The 16888-nt window shown below is 39.1% G+C and overlaps 1 protein-coding gene across 1 annotated transcript in view; it reads left to right on the top strand.

The window, feature by feature from the left end:
* The window catches only part of RAD51 (RAD51 recombinase), a 34394-nt gene extending 18112 nt beyond the window's left edge, over positions 1 to 16282 (top strand). The window contains exons 4-10 of the mRNA XM_055316760.1: positions 9 to 126; positions 1053 to 1144; positions 5035 to 5129; positions 14322 to 14435; positions 15028 to 15157; positions 15353 to 15474; positions 15957 to 16282. Coding sequence (XP_055172735.1) covers positions 9 to 126; positions 1053 to 1144; positions 5035 to 5129; positions 14322 to 14435; positions 15028 to 15157; positions 15353 to 15474; positions 15957 to 16080 — 795 coding nt within the window. The 3' untranslated portion in view covers positions 16081 to 16282. The remainder of the gene's footprint in view (positions 1 to 8; positions 127 to 1052; positions 1145 to 5034; positions 5130 to 14321; positions 14436 to 15027; positions 15158 to 15352; positions 15475 to 15956) is intronic.
* The last annotated feature ends 606 nt before the right edge of the window (positions 16283 to 16888 follow it).

Here is a 16888-nt window from a genome sequence, read left to right on the forward strand (position 1 = left end):
TTTCCCAGACTGAGGCAGCTAAGTTAGTTCCAATGGGTTTCACTACTGCAACTGAGTTCCACCAAAGGCGATCAGAGATCATACAAATTACTACTGGTTCCAAAGAACTTGACAAGCTACTTCAAGGTATAATAATCCTTACCCTCTGCTATAAACTGCAGTTGACAAAGCATTCGGGTCACAGAACAAAACTAAAGTATTTGGGTAGAATTTATGTGTTAGTTATGAATAAGAGATAAGAGAAGTATGCAAATTACTTAATATCTCTATGTCTCAGTTTTATTATCTTCACAATAAGAATAAAGAGGCTTCCTACCTTTTTTTTTTGCTTCCTACCTTATAAGTGATTAGAATTAAATGAAATCCTATGTATGTATAGCACAGTGCCAGGTACAGAGGAAACATTTAGTAAATGTTAGATGATATCTTTCAAGATTTTATTTCTTTATTCATGAGAGACACAGAAAGAGAGGCAGAGACATAAGCAGAGGGAGAAGCAGGCTCCCTGGCAAGGAGCCTGATGCAGGACTCGATCCCAGATCCCAGGGTCACGCCCTGGGCCAAAGGCACTCAACTGCTGAGCCACCCAGGCGTCCCACATCTATAGTTTTTTAATTACTGCTTATTGACTTGTGATGGTATAGTTCTGTATCTTGACTGTGGTGGTAGTTACCTGAAGCTACAGATATGGTAAAATTGCCCAGAATTCTACACATATATACAAATGAGATGAGTGTATCTGTAACTAGAGAAATCTGAACAAACTCTGTGGGCTACAGTTTTCTGATATTGATACTGTACTGTGGTTATGTAAAATGTTAACACTGGGGGAGGCTGAATGAAGATTTCGTGGGACCTGTACATTTCTTTGCAATTTTATGTAAATCTAGAATTATATCAAAATTTAAAAAGTATTTTAAAAGTTATTGCCTATTGAAAATTGGATTTCCAAATTATGTGTCACATCTTTCTGATGAGCTCCAAGGACATTGCTGATTATTGTTTCTAAACATTTGTATTGTGCTAAGAGGTGTTTCTTACTGCTCTTTTAGGAGGAATTGAGACTGGATCCATCACAGAGATGTTTGGAGAATTCCGAACTGGGAAGACTCAAATCTGTCATACACTGGCTGTTACATGCCAGGTGAGCTTTTGGGGTCTAACCAAATCAAAAATGAGTTGATTCCTACTATTTGCGAGTATCTCTTGGGATGGACATTAAGGGCACTTTATCCCTAAGACTCCTAGACACCTACTGCAGAATTCTTCCACGTCCTAGAAACTTTCACATCATTGATTTCAGAAACTTTATCATCCACTAGGCCTCCCCTATCTTCACCTGCCCTCTTCACTAGTCTAGATTTTATGATTCATCATTGAAGGCATTCCTTAAATTTACATTCCCCACCTAAAGAGATGTCAGTCTTAGATGAACCTTTCTCAGTCTTCTCTGAGAACTGTCTTTTTAGGGCCTGTTTCTTAATGAAACTGATCATACTGGAGAAAAGTCATACCATAAAGCTGATTGTCTTCACTTTACATTCAAGTTGACTGACCTTAAATTAACATTCAGTACTGCTTGGTAGACCTACTGAATTTATGTAGGCATTCTTTTTCCCATTCAATAAGATAGTTCTTATGCTTTGTCCTTTCTTTCCATTTTTTTTTTAAGATTTTGTTTATTTATTCATGAGGGACACAGAGGGAGGCAGAGATAAAGGCAGAGGGAAAAGCAGGCTTCCTGAGGGCAACCCGATGCGGGACTTGAACTCAGGACCCTGGGGTCATGACCTGAACCAAAGGCAGACACTCAACCACTGAGCAACCCAGACACCCCATGTCCTTTCTTTTCAAATCTTCATGCTTTTCTTCAGCCCTCACTCAGCCAATGACCAACCTATTCTTTACATCAAATTTACAAATCCACCTGCATTTATAACCATCTTTTCTTATCTTGGGCTACAGTGAGAAAAGTGTCTCTTTCCTTTTCAAAGCCCCATCTTATAGTGTGGCGGTTACTGGTTACTTATAGTGTGATGGTATATCTGGTTACTATTTCCTGCCACCTTTTCAGGAGCTCTACTTCTCTGTTTTCTTCTCTACCTCTGTAATAAGTATCTCCTACAAAACTTGTTTTACTTATGCTGTCATTCATTGTAGGATTTGGAAACAGCCCCAGTGAATTAATGCCTAAAATCATGTTTTATTGAAATAATAGATACAGGGCGTGCCTGGGTGGCTCAGTTGGTTAAGGGTCCGGCTCCTGATTTTAGCTCAGGTCATGGTCTCAGGGTCATGAGATTAAACCCCATGTCTGGCTCTGTGCTGGGCGTGGGGCCTGCTTGAGATTTTCTCTCTCCCCCTGCCCCCCCTCCCAAAAAAAGAAGAGAGAGGATGCTAATTCATTAATAACAAAGGATTACATTTCAGCAGTCTAAGAGCTGGAGCTAGAGGTATAGAGAGGATGTTAGACTTACTGCTTAAATCGAAACATTATCTGTAAAACTCTGTCTAATAATGAAGTTATATAAAGTTGAGAGCCAAGATTACAAAAATGAACAGACCATGTTCCTTTAAAGTACTAGAGTAATGTTAAAATTCAGAGAAGACAATTTATTGTAAATTCCAATTTTAAATGCATATGCCCTTTAACAGAAAATGTGGCTTACACAAATATTTGCACGTAGTCAATAATAAATATATAAAGAATTTACATCACGGCATTATAAAATGGTGAAAGTTCAAAACAACCTGCATCACTGTAAAATAGGAAGAAGAGTTAAATTATGGTACTAAATAGTTATTAAAAATAGCTAACTTGGTGGCAGTGCCCCAGTCCAGTAACACAATGACTGCAATGGAACTGGAGGGCAAGATGGAGGGAACAGAATGGGCTGGAGTGCAGAGTATGCAGTCCATCCCCTTCAAATAATACACTGGGACCTTGTCTACTTTTCTATCAGTCTTCATACTGATACCTGGCCACTTATGGTCTCCTTTCTGCCCAGAGAGGTCTATGGAGCTGGAAAAGAATGCCCTTTCATGTTAGTACTAGAGATAACAGAAAGTGAGAAAAATGGGGATCTTCATTCATCTTAATTCCTTAATGTCTTAACCCCTTGAGTGTCAAGATTTTCTCCTCCCCAAAAAACTAAGCATTTGCTATCCTCTTGGCCAGTGATTCCAAACCTTTCCTCTGTCAAGACCCTCTTTTGTAGTATACGTATCCTTTTTTCCTTCCATGGATTCTTAGGATTTGAAAGATTTATCTGCCAACTGATGAAATGATAACATAATCATTTTTCCCTTTCCAGATTAACAAATCCTCTAACTGAGCGCTAAGGTCAGTGCCTTAGAGGTGGATAATATCATCAGTTTTTAAAGTGCTTTCTGTATGTCAGGCACTGTGCTAATAAACGCATTATGTGAATTTAATCTTCAGAATTATCCCATAAGGGATCCTTTTATAGAAAAAAAGATTAATATTCTCAAGGTCATATAGTAATGGCACAATCACATATGAAGAGTGTTTGTATGAAAATATGTAGATAATGATCTGGAAGATTACTTCTGGAAGAGGGGAACGATAAGAGCTTTTTTAAAAAAAGATTTTATTTGTTTGTTTATTTATTTATTAAGAGAGAGCATGAGGATGGAGGAGAGGCTAAACTGGGAGCCTGAGGTAGGGCTCGATCCCAGGACCCTGGAATCATGACCTGAGCTGAAGGCAGATATTTAACACTGACTGAGCAACCCAGGCATCCCTGAAGAAGAGCTTTCGATTTGTACTTATTTCTGTATTGTGTGAATTTTTTTAAAGATTTTATTAATTTGTTTATGAGAGACACAGAGGCAGAGACACAGAGGGAGAAGCAGGCTCCTCTCAGGGAGCCCGATGTGGGATTGATCCCAGGAACCCAGGATCACACCCTGAGCCAAAGCAGATTCCCAAGCGCTGACCCACCCAGGCGTCCCTTGTGTGAATTATAATACAAGCATATAGTACTTGCATAATTTTGAAAATTTTTTTCTCAGAAATGTAAGAGAAAATTTGATGCTTCTAGACCCTTAATGTAAAATGTCCTAAAGGATTTTCCTAAGAGTTTAAAAGTGAATTATGGCTCCAGAGTAGATTGCTAGGATGGAAACTACCCTTTAGCATCATTCATTTAAAATTTTGTAGGACTCCAAGGTGTGTGGCATGAGATGGTTAAGCCTAAAACCAAGATTTCCTTAAGCTTGTAAGATAGTTTTGATAGCATTCCTCTTTCCTTTCCTTTTTTTTTTTAAACTCTATTTTCCTTTTCCTCCTTTTATTTTTAACATCTGTAGCTACTGTTGGAGTAAACACCTTTTTTCTTCTTTCTTAGTCATACTTTAAACTTAATAAGAATGCCCCTGGGGCGTTGCCAAGCCCCTTTAGGAACTTGCAGAAGTGAGCTCTGCTTAATAAGTATGTGGTCTGGATGTGACAAAATCAATTGGATATTGGATCAGGGTCTCTAACTTATTAAAGCTAAGGTAGTAAATGATATTTCAAAGGTCTGTACTCGAGAGAATTCTTCAATCTTGTGTTGGTATTCAATCATAGAATTTTATCACCTATTTGGGGCTATAGTTTTTTTTATGATTTTATTTATTTATTTGAGAGACAGCACTAGTGGGGTAGGGGGGCAGGAGGAGAAAGAGAAGCAGACTCCCTGCTGTGCAGGGAGCCTGATACAGGGCTCAGTCCCAGGACCCTGGGATCATGACCTGAACCAAAGTAGATGCTTAACCAATTAAGCCACCTAGGCACCCCTTGGACTGTATTTCTAAGCAATCCAACTCCGTCATGACTGTGGCTTCTCATGCTTTGGAATCTTTTCATATCTCCCAGCTCTATTTCTGTCAGAAGGGAATGCCTCTTCTCAGCTTCTGATTGACTCTTGAAAGTGTTTTTTCCCTTTGCCTTATTGGGATGGGTAGGGAAGTTGGTTAGTTATATCACAAGTACAGTGTTCATTTCCACACCGTTCTTTTTGTTCTGTCTAGCTTCCCATTGACCGAGGTGGAGGAGAAGGAAAGGCCATGTACATTGACACTGAAGGTACCTTTAGGCCAGAACGGCTGCTAGCAGTGGCTGAGAGGTACGTTGCTGAATTAGATGAGAGAAATCTGGCTACACCTGTCACTGTAGTGATTACCAGGTTTAGTATGTCTGAAGAGTGTTTCTTCCCCTTAATGCTCTGTATCCTGAAGTAATATGTTCAGAAGTATGACCTTCCGTAGTAGAGGGAAGCACTCTTCAAAATCTATGGGTTATCATCAGACTGGATAAAAAACTACATCCAACTATATGTTTTCTTCTAGAGAAACTTTAGATTCAGAGACACAAATAGGTTGAAAAAGAATGGGAAAAGATATTGCATCTAAACAGTAACCATAACAGAACTGGAATGACTATACTAATAGTACAGACTTTAAGACAAAAAACTATATTACTAAAAAATATATATATATATTACTAGAGACAAAGAGGAGCATTTTATAACAAAAAATTCATTGGGAAAATAGAACAGTTATAAACATATTCCTATGTAATAACAGGCCCCAAAATATGTAAAACAGAAACTGACATAATTGAAAGGCAAAAGGAACAATTTAACCATAGTTGTTGAGGACCATGTCTTACTTCAAAAAAACATATAGCTATCATACTTAATGGTGGAAGTCTGAATGCTTTCTCCTTAAGATTAGAAACAAGACAAGAATGTCCATTCTCACCACTTACTTTCCACTGAAGGTGAAGTATACTGAATGTACTAGAGGTCCTAGTCAGTGCTGACAGGTGAGAAAATGAAATAAAAGGCATCTAAATTGGATGGAAGATATTGACCTCTTTTTTTTTTTTTAAAGATTTTATTTATTTATTCATGAGAGAAACAGAGAGAGAGAGAGAGGCAGAGACACAGACAGAGAGAGAAGCAGGCTCCATGCAGGGAGCCTGATGTGGGACTCGATCCCGGGTCTCCAGGATCAGGCCCTGGGCTGAAGGCGGTGCTAAACCACTGGGCCACTGCGGCTGCCCTAGAACTCTCTATTCACTGATGAAATAATCCTGTGTGTAGAAAATCCTAAGCAATCTACATAAACACAAAACTACTAGAACTACATTAGTTCAGCAAGGTTGTAGGATACATTGTCACTGCAAAAATCCATTGTGTTTCAATATATAAGAAAGGAACACCTCAAAAATTAAGAAAACAATTCCATCATTCACAGTAGCACTGAATTCCGTTCACTGTCAAATCAAAAATCAAAATAGGAAAATACAAAGACTACAAAACGTTGCTGAAAGAAATTGAAGATCTACATAGAAAAATAATCCATATTCATGGATTGAAAGAAACAATATTTTTAAGTTATAATTTTCCCTCAAACTGATCTAGAAAGTCATACAATCCCTACTGTAATTTCAGGAAGCATTTTGGCAGAAATCAACAAGCTGATGATAAAATTTATATGGAAATGTCTAGGACCCAGAATAGTCAAAACATTCTGGGGTAGCAGGGGAGAACAACATTGAAGGCCTTGGTCTTAATTTTAAAACTTAGTTTTAAAGGAACAATAATTAAGATAGTATGGTGCTGGAATGGGACAGGCAATTGGATCAGTGGATCAGAACTGAGAATTCAGAAGTGAGCTCTTTTTTTTTTTTTAAGATTTTATTTGTTTATTCATCGAGACACACACAGTGAGGCAGAGACACAGGCAGAGGGAGAAGTAGGCACCATGCAGAGAGCCTGATGGACTCAATCCCGGGTCTCCCAGGATCACGCCCTGGCTGCAGGTGGCGCTAAACCACTGGCCCAGAAGTGACCTCTTTCATTTATAATCATTTGATTTGGGGCAGCCTGGGTGGCTCTCTCTCTCTGTCTCTCATGAATAAATAAATAAAATCTTTAATATATATATATATAATCATTTGATTTTTGACAAAGATGCCAAGTAAATTTAATTGTTCCTCAGTAGTTGTCTTTTCAATAAATGATGCTAATGTAGTTGGATATCAACATGCAAAGATAAATTTAGACCCTTACATAAAATTGACAAAAATGGATATAGTCTAGTGACTACTCAAAAAATTAAATGTAGAATTATAGTATAATTAAGCAATTCTGCTTTTGAGTATATAAAGGATTGAAACAAGGACTCAGATACTTGTACACCAGTGTTCATAGCAGCACTAGTCACAATAGTCAAAGGTGGAAACACCCCGATTATTCATCACTAGATGAATGGTAAGCAAAATGTCATATAAACATAAAATGGAATACTACTCAATCTTAAAAAGGAAGGAAATTCTCCCACATGCTACATGGATGAATCTTACAAACGTGCTAAGTGAAATAAGCCAGTTACAAAAGGACAAAGATTGTAATGATTCCTCTTCTATGAGTTATGTGAAATAGTCAAATTTGTAAAGGCAGAAAATAGAACAGTGGTCCTCAGAGGCAGGGAGATAGGAGAATTGGGAGTTACTATTTGAAAGATACAGAGTTTCAGTTTGGGATGATAAAAAGTTGAGATGGACGGTGGTGATGGTTGCACAGCATAGGTATGTACTTATTGCCACTGGACTATATATTTTTAAAAAGGTTAAAATGGTCAATTGTATGTCATGTACGTTTATTATTTTAAGAATGATAGCCCTAAATGTAAGAACTAAAACATCAAACTTTCAGGCAAAAAGACAGGAGAAAATATTTGTGAGCTTGAGGCAGACAGAGATTTCTTAGATGCAACACCAAAAAGCATTCCATGAAAGAAAACATTGATAAAAAGTCCTGTGCTTCAAAGAACATTATTAAGAAAGTGAAAAGACAACCCAAAGGATGTGAGAAAATATTTGCAAATCATATTTCTGAAGGGTCTAGTATCCAGAGTATACAAAGACCTCTAAAAACCCAATAAAAAGACAACCTAATTAAAAAATGAGCAAAGGATTTGTACAGCTATTTATCTAAAGAAGATAAATGGCCAAGAAGCGCATGAAAAGGTGCTCAACATCATTAGTCAAGGGGAAAAAAAACACAGTGAGAAGGAAAAAAAAAAACCCACAGAGAGCTACCACTACTCAGGTGGCTATAATAAAATAGGTAGTAACAAACGTGAGGGAGGATGGAGAAACTGGAACCCTAATACATTGCTGGTAAGAATGTAAAGTGCTATAGCCATTTTGGAAAACAATGTGGCAGTTAAATATAAAATTACCATATGACCCAGCAGTTTCACTCTGGTTATTATATACCCAAGAGATATGAAAACATATCCACAGGGATGCCTGGGTGGCTTAGCAGTTGAGCATCTGCCTTTGGCCCAGGTCGTGATCCCAGGGTCTGGGATTAGGTCCCACATCAGGCTCCCTGCGAGGAGCCTGCTTCTCCCTCTGCCTGTGTCTCTGCCTCTCTGTGTGTGTCTCATAAATAAATAAATAAAATCTTTAAAAAAAGAAAAAACATGTCCACATAAGAGACTTGTATGTAGATGTTTATAGTATTGTTATAATAGCCCCAAACCGGAAATGACTCCATTGTCCCAACTGATGAATGAATAAACAAAATTTGGTTTATGCATACAGTGGAGTACTATTCAACAATAAATTTTTTTTCAACAATAAAATTGAAGTACCCCTGCATGTTATGCCATAGATGAACCTCAGAAGATATACTAAATGATAGAAGCTAGACATAAGACCTCATATTGTATGATTTCATTTATGTGAAATTTCCAGAAGGGAAAAATCTATAAAGTCTATAGATTAGTGGTTGCCTGGGGAAAGGAGTAGGGATAGAAAGTAACTACAAATCGATTTGAAAGATCTTTTGGGGATGATGGAAATGTTTTAAAATTGGATTGTGATGATGGTTGTACAACTATGCAAATTTTATTGCTAAAAAGTCATTCAGTTGTACACTTAAACCAGTTCAATTTGATGGCGTATAGAATACCTCAGTAAAGCTGGTAAAGAATGCAAAATTTTCTCTGTCCCCTCATACATCTTTCAAATAAACTCTCAAAATTGTTTTACATATTTTTCCTTGTCTAGGGGTCAAATGTGATAATTTAGTTCTGTACCATACATTTTCCTGAATCCTAGTGATTAAATATAATTTAATTGAATATTGAGATGTCAGACTCAAGTTGGAACTTGCCTTGCCAATTGGAGAATTTTCTTTTTTAGTTTTAGAATTATAATGAAACTATCTTTCCCAGTTAAAAATTCGAGGAATAAAAAAAAATTTAAAAAATAATAAAAAATAAATAAAAATTCGAGGAATATAAGCTATCGAATATACACCATTGAGGCAAAAAAATTGGTTGGAACAATAATTGTAGCTCTGCGTCTGCTTACAGAATCTGTCAGGAAGAAAGAATTTCTTTCTTGCAGCCTGATCTTAGGTTTATAATGATGAGTATACTAAACTGTATCTTCTTCCTAAAGTTATTTTTGTTCTTGTACAGAAATCATACTTTTTAATTTTTAAGTACATTGTTGTAGTAGATGAGTTTTTTTTGATAAAATTATTAAAATTTTGCCCACTAACATAATTTGAGTGTTCAGATAGGATAGATGAGATAGTAGAATGTTGATCCTGAAGACAGGGCTTTGTTTTGATCACTCACTGTATCCCTAACCCCTGGAAAAGGTCATTCAGTATTATTATTTTTTTTAAGATTTATTTATTTATCATGATAGAGAGAGGCAGAGACACAGGCAGAGGGAGAAACAGGCTGGGAGCCCGACGTGGGACTCGATCCCGGTACTCCGGAATCACACCCTGGGGAAAGGCAGGCGCCAAACCACTGAGCCACCCAGGGATCCCCTCATTCAGTATTTTTTAAAGATTTTATTTATTTATTCATGAGAGAGGCAGAGACACAGGCAGAGGAAGAAGCAGGCTCCATGCAGGGAGCCTGATGTGGGGCTTGATCCCAGGACTCCAGGATCACGCCCTGAGGCGAACGCAGGTGTCCGCTGAGCCACCCAGGTGTCCCTAGTCCAGCAATGTTTTAACAAGCTCTCCAGGTGATGCACGTGCTTGCTAAAGTTTAAGAACCATGGCCATAATTGATAGGTACAGTGTCACCACTTTTTTTTTTTTTTTTGAGATTTATTTATTTTAGAGAGGAGAAGAGGGAGAGAAAGAATCTCAAGCAGTCTCCCCACTGAGCACGGAGCCTAACATGGGGCTCCATCCCACAACCCATGAGATCATGACCTGAGCCAAAACCAAAAGCCAGATGCTCAACTAATGGAGCCACCCAGGCACCCCAGCGTCACCATCTCTTTTAAATACTAGGAACGAATGCCAGAGCCTCCTTGAGGTAGTACAGCCGGTTTTCAAATTTATATGTTAAGAATCACCTGATGTATTTAACTCTACAAATTACCACACCTCCTCCCCCCAAATCATGATTTAGTAAGTCTAGATTAGGCCCAGGAATTTTTCTTTTTTTTTTTTAAACCAGTGTTACAGGTTATTCTTTTAAGGAAGTTCTGGAAACACTATGCGATGATGACACTTATTTCCAACCAGCTTTTTCCACATTTTGGGAATTGAAAATTCCATGTGCTATTTCAGGAATGTAATCACAGAGGACCCTATGGTGTTTTTTGTGAACACTGCTGACCCAGAAGTCCAGGATAACTCTTTTCCTGGTAAATCACCCATATTCTGATAGCAAAAGATATTCTCCTTTCCTGGTAGATGATACAGTGTGTTTTTTTTTTTAATTTTATTTATTTATTCATGAGAGACAGAGTGGCAGAGACATAGACTGAGGGAAAAGCAGGCTCCCTGTGGGGAACCCAATGCAGGACTCTATCCCCAGACCCCAGGATCATGCCCTGAGATGAAGGCAGATGCTCAACCACTGAGCCACCCAGGCGCGTCCCAGGATCAGTGTTTCTTGAGCAAATCTAGACTTTTGTGGTACGGTACTTAAGCCTCTTGATTTTTTTTTTCTTACAGCCATGATTTAAATATGGAAAATTTCATCTCCTTTTAAGATTTTGTTTATTCATGAGAGACACAGAGAGGCAGAGACATAGGCAGAGGGGGAGGAAGAAGCAGGCTCCCTGTGGGGAGTCTGATGCTACAGGTCTCAATCCCAGGATCTGGGGATCACAACCTGAGCCAAAGGCAGATGCTCAACCACTGAGCCACCCAGGCATCCCAAATTTTATCTCCTTATTCCCAATGTATTTGGTCAGGATTCCAAGATAAAACTCTATCCTTAGTCTATCTCCTTATCTTCATGCCCAGACTTTATAACTTATCATCATCCATCCACTTAATGCCAAAAGTAAACTTCTACTTGTGTTGTCGATGGCAAAGAATAGCAGGTGAATTGTCTAGGAAACTACAAAGTCTGTCCCTAGTATGAAGAATCCATTTTATGATGTGGAAAATAAACTTGGTGAGAGTAGGATCTCTTGATATTGATCACTAACTTATTATAGTGTTCTCTCCAACTCCTAGATAGAATATTCTTTTGTTTTTCTATTCTTTCTGGGAGGAAGAACCAGGAAGACAAATAAAGCTAAATCTCAGAAGAATAGGTTTAATGCAGTGCATGCTTTTCTGAATATCAGAGTCTCCACATAGAATAGACTGCTTCTGTCAAAAACTGATAGAAACATAAACATAAGGGTGCCTGGGTGGCTCAGTGGGTTAATTAAGCATCTGCCTTTGGCTCAGGTCATGATCTCAGGGTCCTGGGATCGAGCTCCATGTTGGGCTCCCTGCTCAGTGGGGGTGTCTGCTTTTCCCTTTCCTATGCCTGCTGCCCCTGCTTGTATTCTTCCCTCTTTCTGTGTGTTAAATAGATAAATAAAATCTTAAAAAAAAGAAATCTAAACAAAGGAAGTTAGGGTTTTCAAAGAATTACAATGCCTTGAATCTTATTTAAATAGATTCTCTTTTAAACTATAACATAAGGGAGTCAGTGTTTTACTTTTGGACTATAATTTAGGTAATACTAATATGAAAATATTACTTGGGTTAAAGTGAAAGTGAGATGATTCTCTGGGTTGTGGATAAAAGCTTTATTCAGAATTTAGGTATTGAAAAATGTGCTTTTCCCTCAAGGAATTTGTAGGCTAGTAAAAGAATAATAAGGTAGCTCCTCACAAATGCCATAAAGAGGCCTAAAGCAAGTTTTCTGAAGTGCAGAAGGAGGAGAATCACATCTATTTGAAAAGTGCAGAGAAGCTTTGTAGACATGCAGGCGTTTAGTTGTGTCTCAATAGATGGATAAAATCAAAATACCTTTGAAGAAATGGGGCCCCATTGGGGTGCCTGGGTGATGCAGTCAGTTGAGTGTCCCACGCTTGGTTTTAGCTCAGGTCATGATCTCAGCATTGTGAGATCAAGCCCAGTGTGGGGCTCTGTACTCAGTGTTGAATCTGCTTGAGATTCTCTCTCCCTCTCCCTTTGCCCCTCCCCTCCCTGCTCTCCCTCTTCCTAAAATAAATGAATCTTTAAGAAAACCCCATTATGGTATATTTAATGAGAATAAAAATTGTCCTCCTCATACCACGTTGAGCATTCATGTCTTAGGTAGCTGTTACAAAGGTGGAAAAAATAGATTATTTTTTTAAAGTAAGAAATACCTTATTTACCTTTTGAGAGAGAGAGAGGGTTATGTAGGGGGTACTGAGGGAGTGGGAGAGAGATTTCCAAGCAGAGGCCATGATCAGCATGGAGCCATATGCAGTTTGATCACACCCCCCTGAAATCATGACCTGAGCCAAAATCAAGAGTTGGTCTCTGAGCTACCCAGGTGCCCCTATTTTGCCCTTTTTTTTTTAATGCAAAGGAAAAAATGATTGAGGTATAATATGAATTAAGGTGTTACTTATTTAACCATACTGGATACATGTCATATAATGTCTTAACTGTAACTAGTTATTAGCAAGAAAGGAGAATAGGAGAAACGAAATCTACTTGTTTCTTTTGAACTTCTAGGTTTTGTCCTTGTTTAAAATATTTTATTTATTCATTTTACTCATGAGACACGGGGTGGAAGAAAACAGTGCAGAGACACAGGCAGAGGGAGAAGCAAGCTCCATGCAGGAAGCCTGATGTGGGACTCGATCCCGGGACTCTGGGACCACACCCTGAGCTAAAGGCAGATGCTCAACCGCTGAGCCACCCAGGCGTCCCTAGTCCTTGTTTAGAAAGTTTTATTCCGGGATCCCTGGGTGGCGCAGCGGTTTGGCGCCTGCCTTTGGCCCAGGGCGCGATCCTGGAGACCCGGGATCGAATCCCACGTCAGGCTCCCGGTGCATGGAGCCTGCTTCTCCCTCTGCCTGTGTCTCTGCCCCCCTCTCTCTCTCTGTATGACTATCGTAAATAAATAAAATTTAAAAAAAAAAAAAAAAAGAAAGTTTTATTCCTAGGGGTGCCTGGGTGGCTCATGCGGTTGAGCGTCTGCCTTTGGTATCTGACTCATGATTTCAGCTCAAGTCATGATCTCAGGGTTGTGAGATCGAGCCTTGAGTCCAGCTCTGTGCTGTGTGTAGAGCCTGCTTAAATTTCTCTCCCTCTACCCTTCCCCACCTCCCTCTTTTTTTTAAGATTTTATTTATTTATTCATGATAGACATTGAGAGAGAGGCAGAGACACAGGCAGAGGGAGAAGCAGGCTCCATGCCAGGAGCCTGCTTCTCCCTCTGCCTGTGTCTCTGGCTTCTCCCTCTGCCTGTGTCTCTGCCTCTCTCTCTCTCTATCATTAAAAAAAAAAAAAGGTAGTTTATATGAATTTAATTGATGATTCATTATTTTTGTTTCAGTTCTGTCTTCTTGTCTTGGATTTTTCCAGGAGAACGTTTGAAACATTGTATTTGGAAATTTGTTTTTGCTCAGGAGTCCTCAAAGACTAAATTTGATTTATCCTGAAGTCCTGCTCAGTAGATCTACTCCAAAGCACTTGCTGCTGATATCTCTCTAGTTTGCCTGGACTTCTAATAGAAAGGGAATTAGTATTCTTTTTTTTTTTTTTTTTAAGATTTTATTTATTTATTCATGAAAGACATAGAGGGAGAAGCAGGCTCCATGTAAGGAACTCGATGTGGGACTCGATCCCAAGACTGGGATCACGTCCTGGGCCAAAGGCAGATGCTCAACTGCTGAGCCACCCAGGTGCCCCGGGAATTAGTATTCTTTAGCCTTAACAATTCTTACCTAATCAAGCAATCTCTTTGCTAGAGAATAATTTCCAGTCTGCCTGAGTTTTCATTACAGTCTAAAAATGTTCTGTATTTTCTTCTAGATATGGCCTCTCTGGCAGTGATGTCCTGGATAATGTAGCATATGCTCGAGGGTTCAACACAGACCACCAGACCCAGCTCCTTTATCAAGCATCAGCCATGATGGTAGAATCTAGGTATGTGCTCAGTAGAAGACACTGAATATGGCCTAGAGCCCTTAACCGTAAGTCTTATGTAGACTATTTGGCCAAATTGATAACTTGAATTAGACATGGGAAGATTAAGGGGGTGCCTGGGTGGCTCAGTTGGTTAAGTGCCTGCCTTCAGCTCAGGTCATGCTCCTGGAGTCCTGGGATTGAGCTATGGATCCAGCTCCCTACTCAGCAGGGAGTCTACTTTTCCCTCTCCCACTCCCCCTGCTTGTGCTCTGTCAAATAAATTTACAGAAAAAAAAGAGAAAGAAAGAAAAGAAAGAAAGGAAGGAAGGAAGAAAAAGAAATGGGAAGATTTAAGTTTTGGTCCTTCTTAGTCTGACACTGTTGTGTTGGGGTTCGGGTCAAGTCACTACTAAGAAATGAAGCCGTAATTCTCTTGAACTTGTTGAAAATTTTGTTATATAGTGCCTCAGACATGAATGCTGTACAAATATTTTAATAAAATATTTATGTATGAGTGTAACTACAAATATGAAAGTTTAAGGTACTGAGAAAGGGAGCACAATCTGACACAGGCTCGAAATAGGCTTCATAGAGTCCTTGTTTCCTATAGGTATGCACTGCTAATTGTAGACAGTGCCACTGCCCTCTACAGAACAGACTATTCAGGTCGAGGGGAGCTTTCTGCCAGGCAGATGCACTTGGCCAGGTTTCTGCGGATGCTTCTGCGACTTGCTGATGAGGTAAGTTGGGGGATGGGGACAGAGAATGCCCAATTTTCAGGGGCCTTGCTGGGAGGCCAGAACGTCAGAGCCTAGTGTCATAAAGATAACAGATATGAAGAGATATATTAATCATTCATTACTTTGTGGGGAAAGGGGTGGCAGCAATAAGATCCTTTGGCCACAAAAAAATGACATTTGTCCTTTCTCTGTCAGTTTGGTGTAGCAGTGGTAATCACCAACCAGGTGGTAGCCCAAGTGGATGGAGCAGCCATGTTTGCTGCAGATCCTAAAAAACCTATTGGAGGAAATATCATTGCTCATGCCTCAACAACCAGGTAAAGTGATGGAATAGGCAACTTTGTCTTGGAATGTCATATTAACGAAAGTAGACATGAAGATACAGCATTTCCTTTTAAAACCAGTTAAAGCTACGTTTGTATAATTAGACCCAGGAGTCCCTGGCTAGACAGAACTGTCATGCTCTGGTTAGTGCGTATGTTTGCTTTTAGTTTATAAAGGAATTAAAAGCCCTCAAATATGCAAGAATGAATATGAAGGATATCCCTCTCCCTTATTAAGAAAGTAATTGTTTCAATATGGAAAATCCACTAAGGGGCGGGGGGGGGGGGGGAGGAGGGCAGAGTAGGCGTGGATTCCTCCAGGTTGGAAATGCCCCTAAAGAATACAGAAAGATTCCCCCAAAGTCCTAAGAAGTAAAGAAGTCCTAAGAAGTATTTAAGTCTGAAGAAGTTTAGATCTACCATGAATAGGAAAAAGATTTTTAAATTATAATAACTGGTCTGTCTCTTTGGGTCAGGCTGTATCTGAGGAAAGGAAGAGGGGAAACCAGAATCTGCAAAATCTACGACTCTCCCTGTCTTCCTGAAGCTGAAGCTATGTTTGCCATCAATGCAGATGGAGTGGGAGATGCCAAAGACTGAAGCATTGGGGGTTGTCCTGTGAGAAACCTTAAGTGCTGCAGCCTAATGAAGAGGACTGTTCCCTGGGGTTCATAGGCCTCTTCCTGTTGTAACTGCCAGAAAAAAGCTTCTGGAAAAACAGTTATTGTATCGGCTTTTCTGATGGTATTAACAGGAGACAGGTCAGTAGTCACAGACTGATCTGTTTATTCCGACTGAAGTGTATTAATTTCTATGTGAATTATTTCAGGGGAAGGAAGGAATACCTTTGACATGGTGCCTTGGGGTTGATTCAGGACTAATAGCTATCTACTGGCCAATCTTTGGTTTTCTTGCAGACATAAGCTGGGAAGACTGGATTCTTTTCTCACTGTTTGGGTAATGTTAAAATGCCTAAGTGGCAAAGAAAGTGGGTCTCCTCACAGGTTCTTTTTTTTCTGCCAGTAAAACTCTTATCCATCAGAAGCAGGTTAAGTTAGTTTGCCTGAATTATCTTAGGTAAAAGTTTGTTTTTAGTTTTAAGGGCTACAGAACAAGCCTACTGGGCCATCAGTCTGTTACCGTCTACTTGCTTGGTTTTTTTAACTACTAAGGGTAACTCAAGATAATTCTGAAATCTCAAAGTATTTCAGAGGCTCTTTAAGTAGATTTAGTGTGGGGCTGCTAATAAAGTAGTTATTTGTGCTGTTTATAGGAATTATTTTTGTATAAGCTGAATATTTCAAGATAGGGCCATAAAATAACTTTTTGGCACTGGGTCATCAGTTTCTAATGGTTTAAAACTGAAAAAAAAAATTTTTTTTTAAGATTTTATTTATTTATTCATGAG

This window comes from Nyctereutes procyonoides, unplaced genomic scaffold (assembly GCF_905146905.1).
Source record: "Nyctereutes procyonoides isolate TBG_1078 unplaced genomic scaffold, NYPRO_anot_genome, whole genome shotgun sequence".
Lineage (NCBI taxonomy): Eukaryota > Metazoa > Chordata > Mammalia > Carnivora > Canidae > Nyctereutes > Nyctereutes procyonoides.